This window comes from Chrysemys picta, chromosome 13 (genome assembly GCF_011386835.1).
Source record: "Chrysemys picta bellii isolate R12L10 chromosome 13, ASM1138683v2, whole genome shotgun sequence".
NCBI classification, from domain to species: domain Eukaryota; kingdom Metazoa; phylum Chordata; order Testudines; family Emydidae; genus Chrysemys; species Chrysemys picta.
Window position 1 is genome coordinate 11,059,382 of NC_088803.1, and position 23,662 is coordinate 11,083,043.

Here is a 23,662-nt window from a genome sequence, read left to right on the forward strand (position 1 = left end):
CCTTGTATTGAGCTTCAGTCTCTTGGCCAGCTGAGAGACAAGATCAATGTTAGGGTTGCACTCAAGGACACAGAGACACATCCCTAACTCCAGCAGAACACGTAACCATGGGGTCACTGGGACAGGGGGATGGGATGAGGGTGGTAACAACAGTAGTGTGAGGTCACTGGGGGCGGGGGGATGAGATGGGGGCGGTACCTGCGGCAGCATGATGTCATTGTTTAGGGCAGGAGTCTGAAACACGCGGCCCATGGGCCGCATGCGGCCCGCAGAGCTCTTCCCCCCGGCCCGCCAAGCTCCCCGCGCCGCCCCCCCCAGTTACTTTCTGTCGCCGCCAAACTCCCCTCACCTCCGCCCCTCCCCGAGTTATTTTATGTGGCAGCTAAGCTCCCCCTGCGCTGCTCCCCAATGTTTGGGGCCGGGTCTCTCCCCCGGCCCCGCCTGCTGCCCCCTCGCACCTCCCCTGAGTGTCCCCGGCCTCACTTGCTGCCCCTTCACTGCCCGGAGCTGCAGCTCACCCTCTGCTCCGCTCTGCTCTGCCCGCTTCTGGCATCACTTGCTGCCGCAGGGTCCTAGTGCCCCCCTCCACTAGGGTCAGTGCAGGCTGCCCTTCCCCTGCCCTAGGCCTGAGCCTCTCCAGTGCCCCAAACCCCTCATCCCCAGCCCCACAGCCCTCACCACTGCACCCCCTCTTATCCCCAAACTCCATCCCAGAGCCTGCACCCCAGACCCCCTCCTCCATCCAAACTCCCTCCCAGAGCCTTAGGCAGGTGGGGGCGGAGTTTGGAGGGGGCAGGTTTTGGGCACCACCAAAATTTCTACAAATCTGCCACCCCTGGAAGAGGCAGAGCAGGGGTGGAGTGGTGGTGCAGTCCAGTGCAGTGGAGGGGCTTTACTGAGTGTGTATTATATATATTATTAAAACCGCTTGGGGGAGGAGGTGGAGAAGAGACGGGGCAGGGTCGGGGCGTCATGGAAGGGGTGGAGTGGGGGCGGGGCCAGGGGCAGCAAGGCCGGGTGTCAGTGATGCAGCCCTCGGGCCAATGCACTAGTCCTCATGTGGCCCTCGCGGTTATTTGAGTTTGAGACCCCTGGTTTAGGGTCTTCTTGTTGTATTTTGGGTGTGGGATCCTTCCACACATGGGGATCTTTTGTCGTTTCATGTCCAGTCCTTGTTTTTGTTATGGGCTCCCAGGAACACAGTGATTTTGCTGTAAAATCCAAGAGCAATGCATTAGTTGTAGGGACAGGAGCATATGTGAGGAAGGGGATGCGCACATGTGGGGCTGACTCATGGACAGTGATATGGGGAGACAGGGCAGACTGGGGCTCTCAGGCCAAGATCTCGGACTCTGCTGCTGTGGTGAAAAAACTTACTTCAGTGGGCACAGGGCCTTTCCCTAGTGGCATTGGGGTCCCATCAGTTGTCTCCATCAGTCCCTTGTGCTGTTCCCCTGAGCTCCTTCACTCATCGTTGTCCTCCTGCCGGGCTCTTGAGTCTCAGCTTGCCTCCAGCCCAGTGACCCTTTCCCGGCTAGATCTAGACGGGGTCTGTGCCCAACTCCCCCCAGCCCAGAGCCCTGGAGAGCTGTCCTGGGGCTATGAGCCCCTCCCTGTCCCAATCGGGACAATGGGCCAGACCCCAGCTGGTGTCACTGGCTGTAGCTCCATTGATTTACCCCGCATTGGATCTGGACCATGGTTTGCAAAGGGCCCCCCAACCTCATCCCACCCCCTCTGATGCTCTCCCTGGGGGATCCCTGTGCCTGGAACACTCCACCCTCCTCATCTCTCCCCCAGGCTGGACACCCCATGGGGCCAGAGGGTAAATCTAAACCTCTGACCTGCCTGGGAGTGGGTCAATAATCGCAACAGTGTTGGGGGGCCAACGTCATCCCAGATTAGGCCAGGAGCCCGCAGAAGGGAACTGAGAAGTCCCTTGGGGATGCTTCTCCTTCTCCATCAACCCACAGTGACCAACCAGAGCTGCTCCAAGACTGACCCACCAATCTTTTGGTCCAGTGAAAAATTGTGGTTTTTACTAACATTTTTTTTTCTCAGAAAGCCTTTTCTCTTCTCGAACATGTCTGATTTTTTCTTGTGAAACTGAGGGTACATCTACACTACAGCGGGGAGTCGATTTAAGATACGCAAATTCAGCTACGTGAATAGCGTAGCTGAATTCGACGTATCGCAGCCGACTTACCCCGTTGTGAGGACGGCGGCAAAATCGACTTCTGCGGCTTTCTGTCGGCGGCGCTTACTACCACCTCCGCTGGTGGAGTAAGAGCGCCGATTTGGGGATTGATTGTCACGTCCCGACGGGACGCGATAAATCGATCCCCGAGAGGTCGATTTCTACCCGCCGATTCAGGCGGGTAGTGTAGACCTAGCCTGATTCTTTCCCCCTGGGTTTTGATAATTTTTAGGTGGAAGTTTCTAGGTTTTGCGCACTATAAAAGAAAGTTTTTGGTTTTTTTTCCATGGAAAAATAAAAACCTTTTGTGATCAGCTCCAAACAAGTCTCCACCCAAGTGGGTGGATGAGTTGGAAAATGGCCCCTTTAACAAATGTCTGTTACAGGAGAGCCTCAGAGTTCCCAACACCAGAGTTAGGAACTGATCTGTCACCCACACACCTGATTTTGAACTGGACGTGTGCAATCAGGCAGCGGCAAAGACAAAAAAAAGGAAGAAGAAGAAGCAAGTACAGCACAGTGCTGTGTTAAATGCAAACTACTTCAAAAAATAAAGGGAAAGTTTGAAAAAAAAGATTTGGCAAGATAAGGAAACAGTTTCTGCACTTGTTTCATTTCAATTGAGACAGGTAAAAGCAGCATTATTCCTCTGCATAGTAAAGTTTCAAAGCTGTATTAAGCCCATGTTCAGTTGTAAACTCTTGAAAGCGCCAGAATGTTTTGTTCAGAGTTATGAACACTTCAGAGTTAGGAACAACCTCCACTCCAGAGCTGATCGTAACTCTGAGGTTTTACTCTATTGGCATAGGGTGGCACCTAGACCAAGATGTAGCAGGCGCTGTACAGACCTTGACTGAGATCAAAGAATCCTAGAATCATAGAACTGGAAGGGACCTCGAGAGATCATCCAGTCCAGTCAGGGCCGGCTCTGGGTTTTGGCCGTCCCAAGCAAAACAAAAACAAAAACCCTGCAGCGCGGCGGAAGGGTGGGTGCAGGGGGACCGGCTGGGGGGGGAGGGAGTGGGTGGGAGAGAGAGAGAAGGGGGCAGCCAGGGCTACAGTGGGGGCGCTGCCACGCGGCCCCTCTCACTGCGCCGCCTCCTGCCGCCTGCCCTGAGGGCTCCGCTCCGGTCTGCAGGGAGAGAAGGACGAGGACTGCCCTGCAAGGTGCTCCGGCCCCCTACAGGGCGGCTGGAGAGGAACAACAACAACAAAAAGCGGCCGTGCCACCCTAGGATTGGGCGGAATGCCGCCTCGAACAATCTGCCGCCCCAAGCACCAGCTTGCTCAGCTGGTGCCTGGAGCTGGCCCTGAGTCCAGTCCCCTGCACTCGTGGCAGGACTAATTATCTAGATGATCCCTGACAGGTGTTTGTCCAACCTGCTCTTAGAAATCTCCAGAGATGGAGATTCCACAACCTCCCTGGGCAATTTATTCCAGTGCTTAACCACCCTGACAGATAGGAAATTTTTCCTAATGTCCAACCTAAATCTCCCTAGCTGCAATTTTAGCCCATTGCTTCTTGTCCTATCCTCAGAGGTTAAGAAAACCATTTTTCTTTCCTCCTTGTAACAACCTTTTACATACTTGAAAATTGTTATCATGTCCCCGCTCAGTCTTCTCTTTTCCATTCTAAACAAACCCAATCAGGCTCCTGCCCCACTGTGCCAAGTGCTGCCCAGACCCCAGCTGAAATCAGGGACCCCAATTGTGCCAGGCACAGCATAGACCCCGACAAAGATCAGGGTCCCCCCCATTGTGCCAGGCACTGCACAGACCTGACCAAGATTGGGGTCCCCCCACATTATGCTGGGCATGGCACAGACCCTGACCAAGATCAGGGCCCCAATTGTGCCAGGCATTGCACTGACCCACAACCCTTGCCCCAAAAAGCGTCCAGCTCAAACAGACACAGGAAGAAACATTCTTCTTATAATAAAGATGGGGAAACTGAGGCCCAGTGAGATTGTTCCTAAGTGGTTTGGGTGCCCAGTTCCCATCAGCACTCCATGAAAATCCCAGTTCCAGGGACTGGCCCAATATCCCCACAGGGAGTCTGGGAAGAGCTGGGAAATGGTCCCAGATTTCTTGGGTCCCAGCCCTGTGCCTTAGGCCCATGACCAATTTCCCTGTCTGGGACTTGGCTTGACAGTGGGATCCCAAAAGAGCCTGAGGGGCCCCAGCCGCACTCAGGGGAGGCTACAGGTTTCCTAAAGCCCCCATGGCCCAAGCAGGATCCGGGGGAGACCCTCACTGATGCTCACAGGTCCCTCTGCCAGGTGAGGGCCCCACTCCCCACAGGCTCCACTTCCTTCCCCACACTCACCAGCCTGAGCCCCAGGGGGCAGGAGAGAGGCCAGGGGAAGCAGGACCAGCATGAAGAGCTGCATCATCAGGGCCATCCACGGACAGGCACAGAGCCTCTGCGTTAGCCCTGGGGGTTATATGGACCAGGCAGGGGGCTGGGAGGGCCCGGCCTGGGAACCACAGAGGCACGTACACTCCTGCCCAGAAACGTCCACCCCAGATGGGCCAGGAGCAGAGACGCCCACTGGGGAAGCCTCCAGCCACAGCTGTGCCCATATCAGGGTGGGGGGTTTCCTCCCTGCTCTGGTACCCACCCAGCCTGGCTGCGGATGTGGTTAACCCTGCCCCCGTCCTACTACAAGTGTAAAAAACACCCCTGGGCGTCTCTGCACTGAGATACCCAGACCCACAGATTTCAAGGACTGGAGGGACCATGGTGACCTCCCAGCCTGACCCCCTGGGCACCTCAGAGTCAAAACCCACCCAGCGACTCCTGCCTCCACCATGGTACCAGTTCCCCTGGCTCCCTGTCCAAAGTTTGCACCTTAACACACCGCTGTTATTTGCATTAGGGTGGCACCTAGACTGAGATCAGGGCCCCTCATTGTTCTGGGTGCTTCTCAGACCCACAATCCCTGCCCCGAAGAGTGTCCAGTTCAAACAGACACAGGCAGAATCATTCTCATTGCACAGATGGGGAAACTGAAGCACAGGGAGATTGTTCCTAAACCTGTTTAAGGGGGTTGAGTGGTCAATTCCCATCAGCATTCCATGAAAATCCCAGCCCCAGGGACTGGCCCATGAAATCCACAGGGAGCCTGGGCTGAGCTGGGAACTGGTCCCAGATTGCTTGGGTCCCAGCCCTGTGCCTTAGCCCCACAGATGGCCTCCCTATCCGAGGCATGGATTGGCAGAGGGGTCCAACAGCAGCCTATGGAACTGGGCCACCCAGCCCCTCAGGCTGCTCTGAGAGCCCCAGCCTCACTCACTCCTTGTCAGTGGAGGTGCCGTCCCCCTGGGGGGATTCACATACACAGAGAAGGGAGGATCAGTGGTCTAGCCATTCCTCCATCCCACCTCCCCCAGGGGCCAGTCCTGAATTCCACAGCCAACCCCCAAATGACCTTGGATTCCATTTGGTGACCCATACTGTAGCTACCTGCAGGATCCAGATAGCAGGTGGGTCCAGCACCGGCAGGGATCTAGAAACGTATGGTGTTGTTCTAGATGGATCTAGAATGGATGGACGCGGGTGTGCATTGATCTAGACTGGAATTGTTGGATCAAGATGAATCCTGAATTGACCTAAATGGATTCAGCAACATATTTGTGCATCTGCTTTGCTCAAGCAGGGACCTCTAATAGTTCAGGAATGGCTCTAGATAGGCAATGGTGGGTCTGCATAGGGATGGATGGATCCCATCCCCCATCTGTCAGACATGCTAAGTCCATGAGCACCATCCCAAGCAAAGTAGTGGAATTGCTGAGATGGGACCCCATCAGTAGAGATACTAAGGGAGAGCCATATAACTGATACCAATTGTCAGGGTTCCTTCCCCACTCTTAACTCTAGGGTACAGATGTGGGGACCCACATGAAAGCCCCCTAAGCTTATTTCTACCAGCTTAGGTTAAAACCTGGTACACTGCCACCACCAAGTGATTTAACAAGAAACAGGGAAAGGACCACTTGGAATTCCTCTTCCCGCAATATATCCCCCCAAGCCCTTACACCCCCTTTCCTGGGGAAGCTTGAGAATAATATCCTAACCAATTGGTTACAAAGTGATCAAAGACCCTAGGTCTTTGGACAATGGAAAAATCAGTCAGGTTCTTAAAAGAAGGATTTTATTAAAAAGAAAAGGTAAAAATCATCTCTGTGAAATCAGGATGGAAAATAACTTTACAGGGTAATCAGATTCAAAGAGCCCAGAAGAACCCCCTCTAGCCTTAGTTTCAAAGTTACAACAAAACAGGGATACACCTCCCTCTAGCAAAGGAACGTTCACAAGTTGAGAAAACAAAGATAAACTAACATGCCTTGCCTGGCTGTTACTTACAAGTTTGAAATAAGAGAGACTTGTTCAGAAAGATTTGGAGAGCCTGGATTGAGGTCCGGTCCCTCTCAGTCCCAAGAGCGAACACCACCAAAACAAAGAGTACAAACAAAAGCCTCCCCACCCCCCACCTCAAGATTTGAAAGTATCTTGTCCCCTTATTGGTCCTTTGGGTCAGGTGTCAGCCAGGTTACCTGAGCTTCTTAACCCTTTACAGGTAAAAGGATTTTGGTGCCTCTGGCCAGGAGAGATTTTATAATATTGTATACAGGAGGGTTGTTACCCTTCCCTTTCTAGTTATGACACCAACCAATATGGTTCCATGGAAAATAGCCCTTGTTAAATGAAGACGATGTTGTTCTTTGACAACATTACAAGGCTGGTTGATAGAGGTGACCATGCTGAGGGAAGAGATAGATTTGGTCTCTTGGAAGACATTTGCTGAAGTGCCACATGACTTTCTCATTGAGACACTGTAACATCAACCTGTTTTAATCCAGGTGAAATAGATTAAAAACTGGTTCGCCAACTGCATGCAAAATGCAATGTTGAATGGGGAATGAAAGGGGGTTTCTAGGGGATCCCACCGGGACCTGTTCTTGGCCCAGGGCTCTAGAGCAGTTCATGCTTTTAGTTCTGGCAGGCCCCCCAGTTCAATCCCTGGTATATCAGCCATCACAGTCCAGCTCCTATAGCCACATCGCCAGTACTTCTGTTACTGTCTGCTCGGCCATCTCACCACTTCTTGCCCCTCCTCTCTCTCACACGTGGAGAACAGCTGTCCCTCCGAGCAAAGCCCCAGCCCCTGCCTTTGCTAGGCGTGCCCTGGGACATCAATGGAGCCATGTGGTTTGGCCTCTACTCCAGCTCTCCCACTTGTCTGTGTGTTGGGCGCCAAGGCTGTGGGTTCCCCAGATGGCTAAAATGGCTTCCTTGCATTGATCTAAGAGAGCAGATGCCCCACCCAGAACAAGGTTTACTCCAAGCCCCAACAATAGCATTGGCCCATCTCCTCCCTAGGCGCTGGACCCCTTCTTTCAAATGAATGGAGATGGGGAGACCACATCTCCCAGGCACCCCTGACAGTCTCAGCCTTAAGACAATCAACCCCCCTCTCTCCCCACATCCCATAGTTTGCCAGTGCGAACCCCTGAGGACAGCACTGGGAGATCAAGGGAAGAATAGATCCCCTGAGGTTTAGTTGACAGGCCCCTGTCACCATCAATGATGGACAAACATCATACTTTAGAAGGCTACAAGGCACCAGCTGTGCAACATCTGAAGCCCAGCACAACAAACCCTCATGTTTCCAATATTTGGTGCCTCAGTTACTGGAAGCCATTCCCCTTTAGGGGGGGCAGGCTTCGATCTAGCCCAAGGGCAGGGGGCTGGCTGGCTCAGGGATGGGGAGCTGGGACATGGTGTCTTTCCTCTTAAGGACACCTCAGTCCTGCTGTCACAATTCCTTTTTTCCCTTCCCCAGATCTTCCTTACATGGGCTGTGGCTAACACTGATCGGTATCGGTGCCGGGTGAGACAACATGCCCCGATCCCCTCCTAAAACAGGGTGTTTTGATTGAGGTGTTTGAGAAATCTCAGCTCAGGTTACAAAGGCTGGTGTGTGTCCTCTCCACATTGAGGGAGAGGCAAACTGGGCAATGAGCTTACACTGGCCAGGCTTCTGACCAGTGCAAGATGGTACAGTTCTAGGGTGCAAGGCTGGGGAACTGGGGGGAATTGCCCAGAGCCTCCATATTGATGGTTCATGAGTGACTGGGAGAGCATCCATGTAACTCAGTTAGGTATGTCCTGGTCTGTGGATGTCTGTATAAGTGCAGGGCCTATCAGAGGCTTGTAGCTTGACATCAGCATCACAGTGTGAGAGGCAGCCCAGGCTGGTGAGTTAGGAGGGCTCAGCGGTCCCACAGGCCAGGTTGCACCCCAGGGACCCCATCACAGTGGAGCATCGAGCAGAGTGAAATGCACAGCTTGCTGTTCTGAGTGAGATTTGCACTTCACACACTGGTGTGGAGATTTTTAAGTGAGACTTTAAGTGTGGACGCTAGAAAAGCCAAAGAGAAGGTTTCCAGTTTACATCCTCCCCCTCTCTCCAGGAAAGCAACGGCAGACAACCATTTCATGCCTTTTTTCTAGGTGAACAGTGCAGACGCCATACTACGGCAAGCATGGAGCCCGCTCAGCTCAAGACAGCAGTCATGAACATTGTAAACACCTCGCTCGTTATCGTGCAGTTTATGCTGAACCAGAACCTGCAAAACCAGGCGACGAGGAGTAGGCTACAGCAGCACGGCGGCGAGAGTGATGAGGACATGGACATGGAATTCTATCAAACTGCGGGCCCCGGCGCTTTGGAGATCATGCTGTTAATGGGGCAGGTTATAGCCGTGGAACGCCGATTCTGGGCCCGGGAAACAAGCACAGACTGGTGGGACTGCATAGTGTTGCAGGTGTGGGACGATTCTCAGTGGCTGTGAAACTTTCGCATGCGTAAGGGTGCTTTCATGGAACTTTGTGACTTGCTGTCCCCTGCCCTGAAGCGCCAGAATACCAAGATGAGAGCAGCCCTCACAGTTGGGAAGCAAGTGGCGATAGCCCTGTGGAAGCTTGCAATGCCAGACAGCTACCGGTCAGTCAGGAATCAATTTGGAGTGGGCAAATCTACTGTGGGGGCTGCTCTGATGCAAGTAGCCAAAGCAATCACTCAGGTGCTGCTAAGAAAGGTAGTGATTCTGGGAAATGTGCAGGTCATAGTGGATGGCTTTGCTGCAATGGGATTCCCTAACTGTGGTGGGGAGATAGATGGAACCCATATCCCTATCTTGGCACCGGAGCACCAGGGTACCCAGTATATAAACCGCAAGTTGTACTTTTCAATGGTGCTGCAAGCACTGGTGGATCACAAGGGACGTTTTACCAACATCAATGTGGGCTGGCCGGGAAGGGTTCATGACGCTCGCGTCTTTAGGAACACTAGTTTGTTTAAACGGCTGCAGCAAGGGACTTACTTCCCAGAAAATAACCATTGGGGATGTTGAAATGCCTATAGTTGGGGACCCAGCCTATCCCTTAATGCCATGGCTCATGAAGCCGTACACAGGCAGCCTGGACAGGAGTCAGGAACTGTTCAACTACAGGCTGAGCAAGTGCAGAATGGTGGTAGAATGTGCATTTGGATGTTTAAAAGGTCGCTGGCACATGTTACTGACTTGGTCAGACTTCAGCCAAACTAATATCCCCATTGTTATTGCTGCTTGCTGTGTGCTCCACAATCTCTGTGAGAGTAAGGGGGAGACATTTATGGTGGGGTGGGAGGCTGAGGCAAATCACCTGGCTGCTGATTATGCACAGCCAGACACCCGGGCGATTAGAAGATCACACCAGGAAGCGCTGCGCATCAGAGAAGCTTTGAAAACCAGTTTCATGACTGCCCAGGCAACGGTGTGAAAGTTCTGTTTGTTGAAAACCCGCCTCCTTGATTGACTCATTCCCTGTAAGCAAACCACCCTCCTCCCTTCGATCACAGCTTGCTTTCAAAGGAAATAAAGTCACTATCATTTAAAAATCAAGTATTCTTTATTAATTGATTATAAACATAGGGAGAGAACTGACAAGGTAGCCCGGGTGGGGTTTTGGAGGAGGATAGGAGGGAAGGAAAAGGACACTAAAAAAATTCAATATAATGACAGCCTTTTGGTTGGGCTGTCCACTGGGGTGGAGTGGAAGGGTGCACGGAGCCGCCTCCCCCCCGCGTTCTTACATGTGTAAGAACGCGGGGGGAGGCTATGGAACATGGTGAGGGGGGAGGGAGGTTATACAGTGGCTGCAGTGGCACTCTGTGATCCTGCTGCCGTTCCTGAAGCTCCACCAGACGCTGGAGCATGTCTGTTTGATCACGCAGCAGCCCCAGCATTGCAGCCTGCCACCTCTCATCTCGAGCATCCCTCATGACTTCACATTCACTGGCATTTTTCCTGTACTTTGATACCGTGTCCTTCCACTCATTCAAATGAGCTCTTTCATTGCGGGTGCATTCCATGATTTCCGAGAACAAATCGTCTCATGTCCTCTTTCTCTGCCGCCTTATCTGAGATAGCCTTCGGGACGGAGGAGGGAAGCTTGAAAAATTTGCAGCTGCTGGAGGGAGGGAAAAAAGGAGAGAAGTTTTTAAAAAGATACATTTTACAGAACAATGCTTATACTCTTTCACGGTGAACAACACTATTCACATTACATAGCACATGTGATTTCAGTGCAAGGTCGTATTTTGCATCTTAATATTGAGTACCTGTGGCTTTGGTGTTAGAGATCACACACGCAGGTCCAGGCAACAAAATTCAGCTTGCATGCAGCCATGGGAAGCCGTTGTCTTTCGGCTTCTGCACCCTCCTTTCCCACATACCAAGCAAAGCCCGTTGAGTGCTACGGTTTTCCTGTTAACCTTCAGCAGCAGAAAACAAACTAACCCCCGCGCATCCAATTCTCTGGGATGATCGCTTTATCCCTCCCCCCACCGTGTGGCTGGTATCAGGGAAGATCCCTGCAGAAACCAAACTAACACCCCCCCCCATCAATTCTCTGGGATGATTGCTTTACCCCTCCCCCCACTGCGTGGCTGGTATCAGGGAAGATCCCTGCTAGCCAAACGTGAAAAGCTCAGCGCCAATTACCCCCCCACCCCCACCCCCGCGCGCGCTTGGCTAACTACAGGGAAGGATTTCTTTTCAGCCACAGGCAAACAGGCCAGTAGGAAGGGCCACCTCTGTCCCCTTAATTAAATTCCCGTATTTCAACCAGGTTACCATGAGCGATATCACTCTCCTGAGAATAACACAGCGAGATAAAGAACGCATGTTGCTTGAATGCCAGCAAACACCGGGACCATACGCTGCCAGGCTTTGTCATGCAATGATACCAGATTACTTGCTACTAGCATGGCGTGGTCAAGTGTCCTACCATGGAGGACGGAAGAAGGCTGCACTGCCCAGAAACCTTGTGGAAAGGCTTTTGGAGTACCTCCAGGAGAGCTTCATGGAGATGTCCCTGGAGGATTTCTGCTCCATCCCCAGACACGTTAACAGACTTTTCCAGTAGCTGTACTGGCCGTGAATGCATCCGAAGTCCTCAGGGCAAAGTAATCATTAAAAACTGCTTGCTTTTAAACCATGTTTTATATTTTAAAAGGTAAACTCACCTGAGGTCCCTTCCATGGGGTCATGGTCTGGGATACTGCCTTGGGAGGGTTGGGAGGGTACTTCAGTCAGGCTGAGAAAAAGATCCTGGCTGTTGGGGAGAACGGAGTGCTGTGTGCTCTACGCAAGCTCGTCCTCCTCCTCCTCCTCTTCCCCGTTCACAGAATCCTCAGGTGTAGCTGATGAGATTACCCCCGCCTCGGAATCCACGAACACAGGTGGGGTAGTGGTGGCAGCCCCCCCTAGAACTGCATGCAGCTCGGCGTAGAAGCGGCATGTCCGCGGCTCTGACCCGGAGCGACCGTTTGCCTCCTTTGTTTTTTGATAGGCTTGTCTGTGCTCCTTAACTTTCACGCGGCACTGATCTGAGTCCCTATTGTGGCCTCTCTCCATCATGCCCTTGGAGATTTTTTCAAAAGTTTTAGCATTTCATCTTTGGAACGTAGTTCTGCTAGCACTGAATCCTCTCTCCATATAGCGATCAGATCCAGTACCTCCCGTACAGTCCATGCTGGTGCTCTTTTTCGATTCTTGGACTGCATGGTTACCTGTGCTGATGAGCTATCTGTGGTCACCTGTGCTCTCCACGCTGGGCAAACAGGAAATGAAATTCAAAAGTTTGCGGGGCTTTTCCTGTCTACCTGGCCAGTGCATCCGAGTTCAGATTGCTGTCCAGAGTGGTCACAATGGTGCACTGTGGGATAGCTCCCGGAGGTCAATACCGTCGAATTGCGGCCACACTAACCTTAATTCGAAATGGCAATGTCGATTTCGGCGCTACTCCCCTCGTCGGGGAGGAGTAAAAAAATCGATTTTAAGAGCCTTTTATTTCAAAATAAATGGCTTCGTTGTGTGGACGGGTGCAGGGTTAATTCGATTTAACACTGCTAAATTCGAATTAAACTCATACTGTAGACCAGGCCTTTGATTCCTCTGCAGCAAGGAGAAGCAGCATGCTCCCAGGTGTGGGGGAGATAGAGACCGACTCCTGCACTGTGGCTGAAAGCAACACTTCTTCAGGAAGGAAACAGGGTGCAGTGCCTGTCCAGGTTGTTAGCTGCAAGCACATTGCACCTGAACAAGGGCCAGAGAGTATAGAGAGATGTGTCCTACAGGGGAGCCTAGGAGAAGAAACTTGGGAAGGAATAGTGAAGATACATGAATGTCTCCTCACTGGTCACTTGGGAGAGGAAGCCCAGGACAGAATGGCTGAGTCAGCATTTGTACCCCCAGACACTCAGCCTGTGACTCAGGTTGTGAGAGAGAACTGTGTAGCTGATCTCTCGGAGGGGAGCAGTCACACAGCTGGCCTCTTGGGGATAGAGAAAGGGGTGACTGAGGGTACCCAATCCAGGTCCCAGTTTTTCAGGGGGCTGTTCCTGATATGTTTGTGGAAATGTCTCTTTAAAAAGCAACAGAGGGTCCTGTGGCACCTTTAAGACTAACAGAAGTATTGGAGACCGAAAGCTTATGCTCCAATACTTCTGTTAGTCTTAAAGGTGCCACAGGACCCTCTGTTGCTTTTTACAGATTCAGTCTAACACGGCTACCCCTCTGATACTTGTGTCTCTTTAAGACAGGATGCAGATCCTATTGAAGGAATGGTTGTCTGTGAGAATCCAAATGACCCAGCTGGTAGAGTGGAGGAGGCCCTTCCCCCGTCTGGCAAGACACAGAAAGCAGCTATGGGAAAACAGTTGGGAAAAGATGCGTTGACCAAAGAGTAGACATGCTTAGCCAAGAGAGCACAGATCACAACCCTGTAGGCAAAGGGGGCGGGGAAGGTCCCAGTGTTGGGAATGGAGATCACCGGGTAATCCCAAGAGGAGAGGTGGATTTTTTGCATATGCATAACCTTGGGGTTGAGATACAGCTCCACAGAGGGCTAGCCAACATGCAGAATATCGCTACATCCTTACCTCAGCAGTCCCTGGAGTACCAAAGCCCCAAAGATACCATTGGAGTGAGGACCCATACTGAAGGGGACACTGAAGGGAAGGAAAAACCATGAATTGAACACATGCTTAGGTTCAGGGAGAAATTGAAAGACACAATGGGTATTGAAGAAACCAGACTGTCTAAACAGAAGGCACGGTATGACAAAGATACTTGTAAATGCCAACCTGTTATAAGGGGTTTGGTGTTACTGTTAAATTTCATGATAAAAAGTTTAATACTAATGATAAACCTTATGACAAAGAATTTGGTATTGATGGTAAATCCTATGAAAAGATGTAACATGCATGATTTTGGGGAAAAGCTATGGGACATGCTAAGAGTGGTAAAATTATAACACACCCAGTGTTAAGAAGCCCTATGGTAATGCTGCTTCTCAGCTAATGGGGTTGAAGCTTATCACAGCAGAGAAACCATAAAAAAACTGGTCTGCTGTGTGGAAGGGGAAACTGCGGCACACCCCCTCATGGCATTGATGGCTACATGCTAAGATACCTACACTCATTAACATTAATATCTGCATTGAGTTAACAATGCTACACACATACAAAACAATAGTTTCTAGCAACCCAGAAAAGGCACACTGGCTAGCATTTGAGATCTCTAGACTGATCTACAAAGGGTTGAAAGGTAAACAGAACTTTGCAAGAGCTCATGTGGTTAACACGACAATGTTTAGCAACACTTGAGAGTTGTATGGTCAAAACCGGAAAAGGATCTGGGGCCCACTTCCTCCACATTAGTCAGTGCCTAACACTCCTGCAGTAAACTAAGTGGGGACGTGTGACACTCTGTACTTCAAAGTAGCACCTGGAGTCCCCATATTCACCACTGTCGATAATTATGATATGTTTGTACAAAGTCTGCCTGTGAGGAATCATTTTAAAAGTCTTGATCTGCTAAACAATATCCTGTTGATTTGTATGTTGTGACGGAGTCACAGGTCCGATGCTCTGGAACTGCTCTGTATGAAGCCAGCCAGGACTCTGGGTAGCGTGACTCCCTCGGGGCAGGCTGTCCAGGGCAAAAAGCCTCCTTGGCTACAGCCTTCCTGGTCTGATCTTGGAGCATTCAGCATCTCTGTTCACACCTCACACTGCCCCTTGGTGGATCCACCTGGACAGGATCCCTGGGAGAGCCAGAGGGCCCTGCACCCCAACTCCGCAGTCAGTTGTGACTCTCAGACACTGTTGTAAAACAGAAGTTTTGTTAGTCGACAGGAACACACCGTAGAACAGAGCTTGTTAGCACAGAAATCAGTGACTTTCAGCAAAGTCCATCTTGGGGCGACCCCAGGCCGGACGCCCTGGATTCCCCCCTCTGAGTCCCAAACAGGAGACTGCCCAGCTTCCAGTGACCCGATCTTCAACACGCCCATTGCCTCTCCTCCTGGTCTTTGTCTCACTTCCCAGGTAAAGTGTCACCTGGTTGCATCCCCTTCCTGTGTCTCAGGTTACTAATGGCACCATCCATCGCTTATGTACAGGGTCTCAGCAAAATCACACGCCCTTATTCCCACCACCTAGGCATTGGTGCAATACACAGGGGAACTGAGGTACTCACAGTATTCATGCATAACAGTAAGACTCATATAGGCTCACGTACAATATAATAAGGGGGGGAAATCCACTTTGTCACATATGTGCTAGCATTATAGGTGAAGTTATGAAGTATTCTGTATGTGTTACTGAAATATGTTGTGAGGCTGGGAACACGAACAGGGAGCCTTTTCAGTTACAACAAAGGAGTAGCCATTAATAGCCAGATGGCGTTAATGGCTCATCAACACCCAATTCACTATCCCAGAGGCTTCTAGGAGCAGCATGCTGGAAATGAAGTATAAAAGGCCTTGGCTACACTCGCAGATTCACAGCTGTGAAGTGCGAGTGTAGTCGCGCCGCCAGTGCAGCGAGAGCTCTCTCGCAGCGCTGCAAGTACTCCACCTCTCTGAGGGGAGTAGCGTGCAGCGCTGTGAGGGAGCATGCAGCACTGCAGGCGCTGATTACACTGGCTTTACAGCGCTGCACTCGCTGCGCTCAGGTGGGTGTTTTTTCACACCCCTGAGCGCAGCAAGTTGCAGCGCTGTACAGCGCCAGTGTAGCCAAGGCCAAAGTGACATCATGGCCTGGTCTACACTATGACTTTAATTCGGATTTATCAGCTTTAATTCGAATTAACCCTGCAACCGTCCACACAACGACGCTATTTATTTCGATGTAAAGGGCCCTTTAAATCGATTTCTGTACTCCACCCCGACGAGCGGAGTAGTGCCAAAATCGATTTTAGCAATTCGAATTAGGGTTAGTGTGGCCGCAATTCGATGGTATTGGCCTCCGGGAGCTATCCCACAGTGCACCATTGTGACCGCTCTGGACAGCAATCTAAACTCGGATGCACTGGCCAGGTAGACAGGAAAAGCCCCGCGAACATTTGAATTCCATTTCCTGTTTGCCCAGTGTGGAGAGCACAGGTGACCACAGATAGCTCATCAGCACAGGTAACCATGCAGGCTGATAATCGAAAAAGAGTACCAGCATGGACCGTGAGGGAGGTACTGGATCTGATCGCTGTATGGGGAGAGGATTCAGTGCTTGCAGAACTTCGTTCTAAAAGACGAAATGCAAAAACTTTTGAAAAAATCTCCAAGGGCATGATGGAGAGAGGCCACAATAGGGACTCTGAGCAGTGCCGCGTGAAAGTCAAGGAGCTCAGACAAGCCTATCAAAAAACAAAGGAGGCAAACGGTCGCTCCGGGTCAGAGCCGCGGACATGCCGCTTCTACGCCGAGCTGCATGCAATTCTAGGGGGGGCTGCCACCACTACCCCACCTGTGTTCGTGGATTCTGGGTCGGGGATAGTCTCATCAGCGACGCCTGAGGATTCTGCCGATGGGGGAGAGGAGGAGGATGAGGATGAGCTTGCAGAGAGCACGCAGCACTCCGTTCTCCCCAACAGCCAGGATCTTTTTATCACCCTGACTGAAGTACCCTCCCAAGCCTCCCAAGCCAGTACCCAAGACTCTGACCCCATGGAAGGGACCTCAGGTGAGTTTACCTTTTAAAATATAAAACTTGTTTTAAAAGCAAACGGTTTTTAATGATTACTTTGCCCGACTTTGCATTCGCGGTCAGTTCAGCTACTGGAAAAGTCTGTAGCTACTGGAAAAGTCTGTTAACGTGTATGGGGATGGAGCGGAAATCCTCCAGGGACATCTCCATGAAGCTCTCCTGGAGGTACTCCGAAAGCCTTGCCAGAAGGTTTCTAGGCAGTGCATCCTTATTCCCTCCTCCATGGTAGGACACTTGACCACGCCATGCTTGCAGCAAGTAATCTGGTATCATTGCCTGACAAAGCCTGGCAGCGTATGGTCCCGGTGTTTGCTGGCATTCAAGCAACATCCGTTCTTTATCTTGTTGTGTAATCCTCAGGAGAGTGATATCACTCCTGGTAACCTTGTTGAAATACGGGAACTTAATTAAGGGGACAGAGGTGGCCGTTCCTACTCGGCTGTTTGCCTGTGGCGGAAAATAAATCCTTCCCTGCAGTTAGCCAAGCGCAGATGGGAAATTGGCCCTGAGTTTTTCGCGTTTGGCTAGCAGGGATCTTCCCTGTTACCAGCCACGCGGTGGGGGGAGGGGTACCGTGATCATCCCAGAGAATTCATGGCGGGAGGGGGGTGGCGGCGGGGGGGGGGTTAGTTTGGTGCCTGCAGGGATCTTCCCTGATACCAGCCACGCGGTGGGGGGGAGGGGTACAGCGATCATCCCAGAGAATTCATGGCGAGAGGGGGGGGTGGTTAGTTTGTTTTCTGGTGCTGCTGAATGTTAACAGAAAAACCGCAGCACTCTACTTGCCTGAAGGGGCCCAGACAAGCCCCCCCACACTGCCCCCCCCACTGGCTGAGATTGGCCAGGCTTCTGCAGCAACAAGCCCCCCCACACTGCCCCCCCCCCCACTGGCTGAGATTGGCCAGGCTTCTGCAGCACTCTACAAGCTATGTTTGGTATGTGGGAAAGGAGGGCGCAGAAGCTTACCATGGCCGCATGCAAGCCGAATTCTGTTGCCCAGACCTGTGATCTCTAGCAGCAAAGCCACAGGCACTCAGCATTAAGAGGCAAAATGCGACCTTGCACAGAAATCACATGTGCTATGTAATGTGAACAGTGTTGGTCACCGTGAAAGAGTATAAGCATTGTTTTGCAAAATGTAGCTTTTAAAACAATTCTCTCTTTTTTCCCCTCCCTACAGCAGCTGCAAATTCCTCAAGCCTCCCTCCTCCATCCCGAAGGTTATCACAGATAAGGCGTCGTAAGAAGAGAACGCGAGAGGAGATGTTTTCTGAAATTATGGAATCCAGCCGCAGTGACAGAGCTCATGTGAATGAGTGGAAGGAAACAGTTTCAAAGTATAGGAAAGAAGTCAGTGAACGTGAGGAGAGGAGGGACCAACGAGAGGAGAGGAGGGACCAACGTGAGGAGAGGAGAGACGCTCGAGATGAGAGGTGGCGGCAGGAAGACCAGAGGATGAAGGATGCAACGCTGGGGCTGCTCCGGCGTCTGGTGGAGGTTCAGGAACGGCTGCTGGAAAACAGACTGCCGCTTCAGCCCCTGTTCCACCCTCCCCCCTCCCCATGTTCCGTATCCTCCTCACCCAGACGTGTAAGAACGCGGGGGGGAGAGGCTCCGTACACCTTCCCATTCCACCCCAGTAGACAGCCCAAGCAAAAGGCTGTCATTTTTTTAACCTTTTCTTTGTGGCTTTTTCCTTCCCAGCAATCCTCCTCCCAAATACCACCCGGGTTCCCTCCCTCTTTTTCTAATCTATTAATAAAGAATAAATGATTTTTAAATGATAGTGACTTTATTTGGTTTGAAAGAAAGCTGGGGGAAGGGGCAGGGTGGGTTCCTTACAGAAAATCAGTCAATAAAGGGGGCGGGTTTTCATGAAGGAGAAACAAACAGATATTTCACACTGTAGCCTGGCCAGCCATGAAACTGGTTTTTAAAGCTTCTCTGATGCACAGCGCTTCATGGTGTGATCTTCTAATCGCCCTGGTGTCTGGCTGCGCGTAATCAGCAGCCAGGCGATTTGCCTCAGCCTCCCACCCCGCCATAAAGGTCTCCCCCTTACTTTCACAGAGATTGTGGAGCACACAGCAAGCAGAAATAACAATGGGGAGATTTCTTTGGCTGAGGTCAGAGCGAGTCAATAATGATCTCCAGCGACCTTTTAAACGGCCAAATGCACATTCTACTACCATTCTGCACTTGCTTAGCCTGTAGTTAAACAGCTCCTGACTCCTGTCCAGGCTGCCTGTGTATGGCTTCATAAGCCATGGCATTAAGGGGTAGGCTGGGTCCCCAAGAATAACTATGGGCATTTCAACATCCCCAACGGTTATTTTCTGGTCCGGAAAGTAAGTCCCTTGCTGCAGCCCTTTAAACAGAGTAGTGTTCCTGAAGACGCGAGCGTCATGAACCCTTCCCGCCCAGCCCGCGTTGATGTTGGTGAAACGTCCCTTGTGATCCACAAGTGCTTGCAGCACCATTGAAAAGTACCCCTTGCGGTTTATGTACTCGGTGGCTTGGTGCTCCGGTGCCAAGATAGGGATATGGGTTCCGTCTATTGCCCCACCACAGTTAGGGAATCCCATTGCAGCAAAACCATCCACTATAGCCTGCACATTTCCCAGAGTCACAAACTTTCGTAGCAGCACCTGAGTGATTGCTTTGGCTACTTGCATCACAGCAGCCCCCACAGTAGATTTGCCCACTCCAAATTGATTCCCGACTGACCGGTAGCTGTCTGGCGTTGCAAGCTTCCACAGGGCTATCGCCACTCGCTTCTCAACTGTGAGGGCTGCTCTCATCTTGGTATTCTGGCGTTTCAGGGCAGGGGACAGCAAGTCACAAAGTTCCATGACAGTGCCCTTACGCATGCGAAAGTTCCGCAGCCACTGGGAATCGTCCCAGACCTGCAACACTATGCGGTCCCACCAGTCTGTGCTTGTTTCCCTTGCCCAGAATCGGCGTTCCATGGATAGAATCTGCCCCATTAACAACATGATCTCCAAAGCACCGGGGCCTGTGGTTTCACTGAATTCTGTATCCGTGTCCGTGTCCATGTCCTCATCATGCTTGTCGCTGCGCTGCCGCCGCCGCTGCCTCCTCGCCTCGTTTTTCTGGTCCTGGCTGAGCATAAACTCCACGAGAACACGCGAGGTGTTTACAATATTCATGACTGCTGTCTTGAGCTCAGCGGGCTCCATGCTTGCCGTGGTATGGAGTCTGCAGTGTTCACCCACCCAGGAAAAAAGGCGCGAAAATGGTTGTCTGCCGTCCGTTGCTTTCATGCAGGGAGGGAGGGAGGAGGTGAGGCTGTACCCAGAACCACCTGCGACGATGTTTTTTGTCCCATCAGGCACTGGGATCTTAACCCACAATCCCAATTGGCGCGGGAGACTGCGGGAACTATGGGATAGCTATGGAATTGCTACCCACAGTGCAACGGTGCAGAAATCGACGCTAGCCCCGGTACTTGGACGCACACCACCGAAGTAATGTGCTTAGTGTGGCCGCATTCATTTCGACTTTATACAACCTGTTTTTCAAATCCGAATTATCTAAATTCGGATTAATCCCGTAGTGTAGACATACCCCATGACTTGGCCTCTAGGCCCCAATCTCAACACCTGTAAGAGCATCTGGAAAACAAAGACTTTGAACTGGGGACGGGTGGTCCTAGGCTGGAAAAGAGTCCCAGTCTGTGTATTGAGGATGTGTGACCTGTTTGTACCCTCTGTCAGGGTGAGACACGGCTTGATTCAAATTCTTTTAGTTTGTAGAACTCAGACTGTGAATTTATTTTTATTTCTTAAGGAACCAACTTTGATCTCTACACTTGCTACTTATAATCACTTAAAATCAGTTTTTCTGTAGTTAATAAACATATTTTAATGTTTTGTCCTTACCAGTGAGTTTGTCTAAAGTGCTGGGGAAATCTGTTCAGGTTACAAAAGGCTGGTGCTCGTCCACTTTCATTTGAAAAAGTGTCAAACTAGGTAATGAACTTACCCTGGCCAGGCTTCTGACCAGTGCAAAACGGTACAGTTCTAGGGTGCAAGGCTGGGGAGCTGGAGCCTCCCTATGGATGGTTCATAAGTGCCTGGTAAAAGCATTCATGTAACTCAGTTGGGTGTGTCCATGCCTGTGGATGGCTGTGTAAGTGCAGTGCCTGCCAGAGGCTTGACATCAGCATCACAGTGTGAGAGGCAGCCCAGGTTGATGGGACAGGGGGCTCAGCAGTCCCACAGTCCAGGTTGCACCCCGGGGACCCTGACACAGAAGGCATTTGCCAACCTGCCACATGATTTTTGGATTGAGAACCTGTAACATCAACATGGCCCAAGTGAAATGGGTTAAAAACTGGTTTGCCAACTGAGTGCAAAATGCAATGTCTTGCCACCCTCCTGCCAAGGTGGGAGGTGACCTTTGCAGATGCACCTCTGAACTCTGGGTCTGCACTGACCAAGGAGAACAACTGTGTGTGGGATGCAGTGAAATGATATTAAAGGAACTTTTGGTTGCTGGACTTAAGAACCTGAGGTGAAAGGACACTGCCCAATGTACTCTGGGGTGGGGCTTTTGCTCATTGTTTTATGTTTATAAGTCCTGCTTGCGGCATTTTCCCAAGTTAGTGCTGGGTGAAGTATTGCCTATGAGAGCTGCCCAGGGGGTGGTGTGTAATTCTCCTAGGTTGCCGGGTAGGGGCTCAAGCCGATTTTGTGTTGTATTGTTGAGTAGGAACCCATAGATGTTGTACCCAGCCCTTGTTACTACCAACTCCAAGTGGCAGAAGGGTTACATGAGAAAGTAGGGAAATGTGCTCTAGATAAAATTATTATAAGGTGCAGGGAGGACGAGTTGAAGGACCGTACTCAACTAGTAGTTCTCAAAGGTGTGCTGTTGTGGGAGGGCGTTTCTAGAGGGACCCCACAGGGGTCAGTCCTGGGTCTGGTACTGTGCAATCTTTTCAATAATGACTCGGATAAAGGAGCGGAGAATATACTTATCAACTTTGCAGATGGTACCAAGCTGGGAGGGGCTGCAAAGCCTTTGGAGGAGAGCATTTGATTTCAAAATGAAATTGACAAATTGAAGAATTGGTCTGGAATCACCAAGGTGAAATTCAATGAAGACAATTGGGAACTACTTCACTTAAGAAGGAAAAATCAGATGCACAGCTACAAACTGGGGAATAACTCTCTAGGTGGTAGTACTGCTAAAAAGGATCTGGGGGTTATAATTAGGTCTCCATGTCTGTCTGTCCGCCAACTCCATGACTTCTGCAGCAGCCAGTGTGGCTGACCCCAGACCCCAGGGACAGCCACACCGGCAGCTGCTGGATGTTTGTTGAACAGCTCTGCTCTAGGATTATTGTGGGGCAGGTCTGTGGCCTGTGCTATACAGGAGCTCAGACTAGATGATCACAATGGTCACAATGGGAATCTATGAAGCCATGAATCCTTCTGAACTGTCCCCTGCCCTGAGTGTGGGTGTGAGCCAGGGGGATGGATGTGGGTCAGAGAGATCAGCCCCACCCCTTGATGTGGGAGGGGGGAAATAATGTGTCTGATTCTCAACTCCCCATAGCCCCTGTCCGGGGCTGGATGGGAGATGGCACCCCCTAGAGGGGATAGGCCCCGTGTCCCATTCCCCACCTCCTGAGCAAGCCAGTCCCCACACCCCTTGGAGATGAAAGAGGTGAAAACTGGTTCGGACATTACATGGTGGGGGGATGAGAACTATAGAGCTATCAATAGAGAGAGGCATGTGTGAATTGGGATAGGTAGATGGGGGTGTGGAGAGAGACAGACAGACAGATATGGATGTGGTGGATAGAGATAGATATATAGATAGATATGGATCGAATAGAGATAGATAGATGGGGATGGATAGATGGGGATGGTGATAGATAGATGGAAAGATGGATGGGGATGGGATAACTCAATGGATCGGGATGGGTGGGGATAGATGGATTGGGATGGGGATAGATAGATGGATGGGGGTGAATAGATGAGGATAGATAGATGGGAATAGGATAGATCAGAAGATGGGGATAGATGGATAGATCGATGGATGGGGATGGATGGAAGGGGATGCGGATAGATGGATAGATCAATAGATGGGGATGGATGGAAGGGGATGCGGATAGATGGATAGATCAATGGATGGGGATGGATGGAAGGGGATGCGGATAGATGGATAGATCAATGGATGGGGATGGATGGAAAGGGATGCGGATAGATGGATAGATCAATGGATGGGGATGGATGGAAGGGGATGCGGATAGATGGATAGATCGATGGATGGGGATGGATGGAAAGGGATGCCGATAGATGGATAGATCGATGGATGGGGACGGATGGAAAGGGATGCAGATAGATGGATTGATCGAAGGATGGGGACGGATGGAAGGGGATGCGGATAGATGGATAGATCGATGGATGGGGATGGATGGATGGAAGGGGATGCGGATAGATGGATAGATCGATGGATGGGGACGGATGGAAAGGGATGCAGATAGATGGATTGATCGAAGGATGGGGACGGATGGAAGAAGATGCGGATAGATGGATAGATCGATGGATGGGGATGGATGGGGATGCGGATAGATGGATAGATCGATGGATGGGGATGGATGGAAGGGGATAGAAAACACAGATTGATTTTTTGTGGCTAGAACTGTTTCAAACCTCTCCCACTTTTGTCCTGGAAGTTGAATCTCTGGAGTATGGATAGCTGATTGCTCAGGCTGCTTTTCTCCTTGTAGTTCCCTCTGCATCTCTGTCCCAGCCAGTGGGGACCTCTCCAGCCCTGAGGGGGTTAATTCCCCACTGGCACCCACCAGATCCTCATTCTGCATGAAATCACTGAA

At 51.1% G+C, this 23,662-nt stretch overlaps 1 protein-coding gene across 1 annotated transcript; it reads left to right on the forward strand.

Annotated features, from left to right (window-relative positions):
* Positions 1-16,250: 16,250 nt before the first annotated feature.
* LOC135975239 (SRRM2 protein homolog rsr-2-like) lies at positions 16,251-18,567 on the forward strand. Its single transcript, XM_065565415.1, has 2 exons — positions 16,251-16,770; positions 17,975-18,567. The coding sequence occupies exons 1-2, from the start codon at positions 16,377-16,379 to the stop codon at positions 18,565-18,567; spliced, it is 987 nt and encodes a 328-aa protein (XP_065421487.1). The 5' UTR covers positions 16,251-16,376.
* The last annotated feature ends 5,095 nt before the right edge of the window (positions 18,568-23,662 follow it).

Coding starts and splice junctions, on each gene's coding strand:
- LOC135975239 (XM_065565415.1), top strand. CDS start 16,377: ATGATGGAGAGAGGCCACAATAGGGACTCTGAGCAGTGCCGCGTGAAA. Junction 16,771..17,974: donor CCCCATGGAAGGGACCTCAG/GTGAGTTTACCT, acceptor CCCTCCCTACAG/CAGCTGCAAATTCCTCAAGC.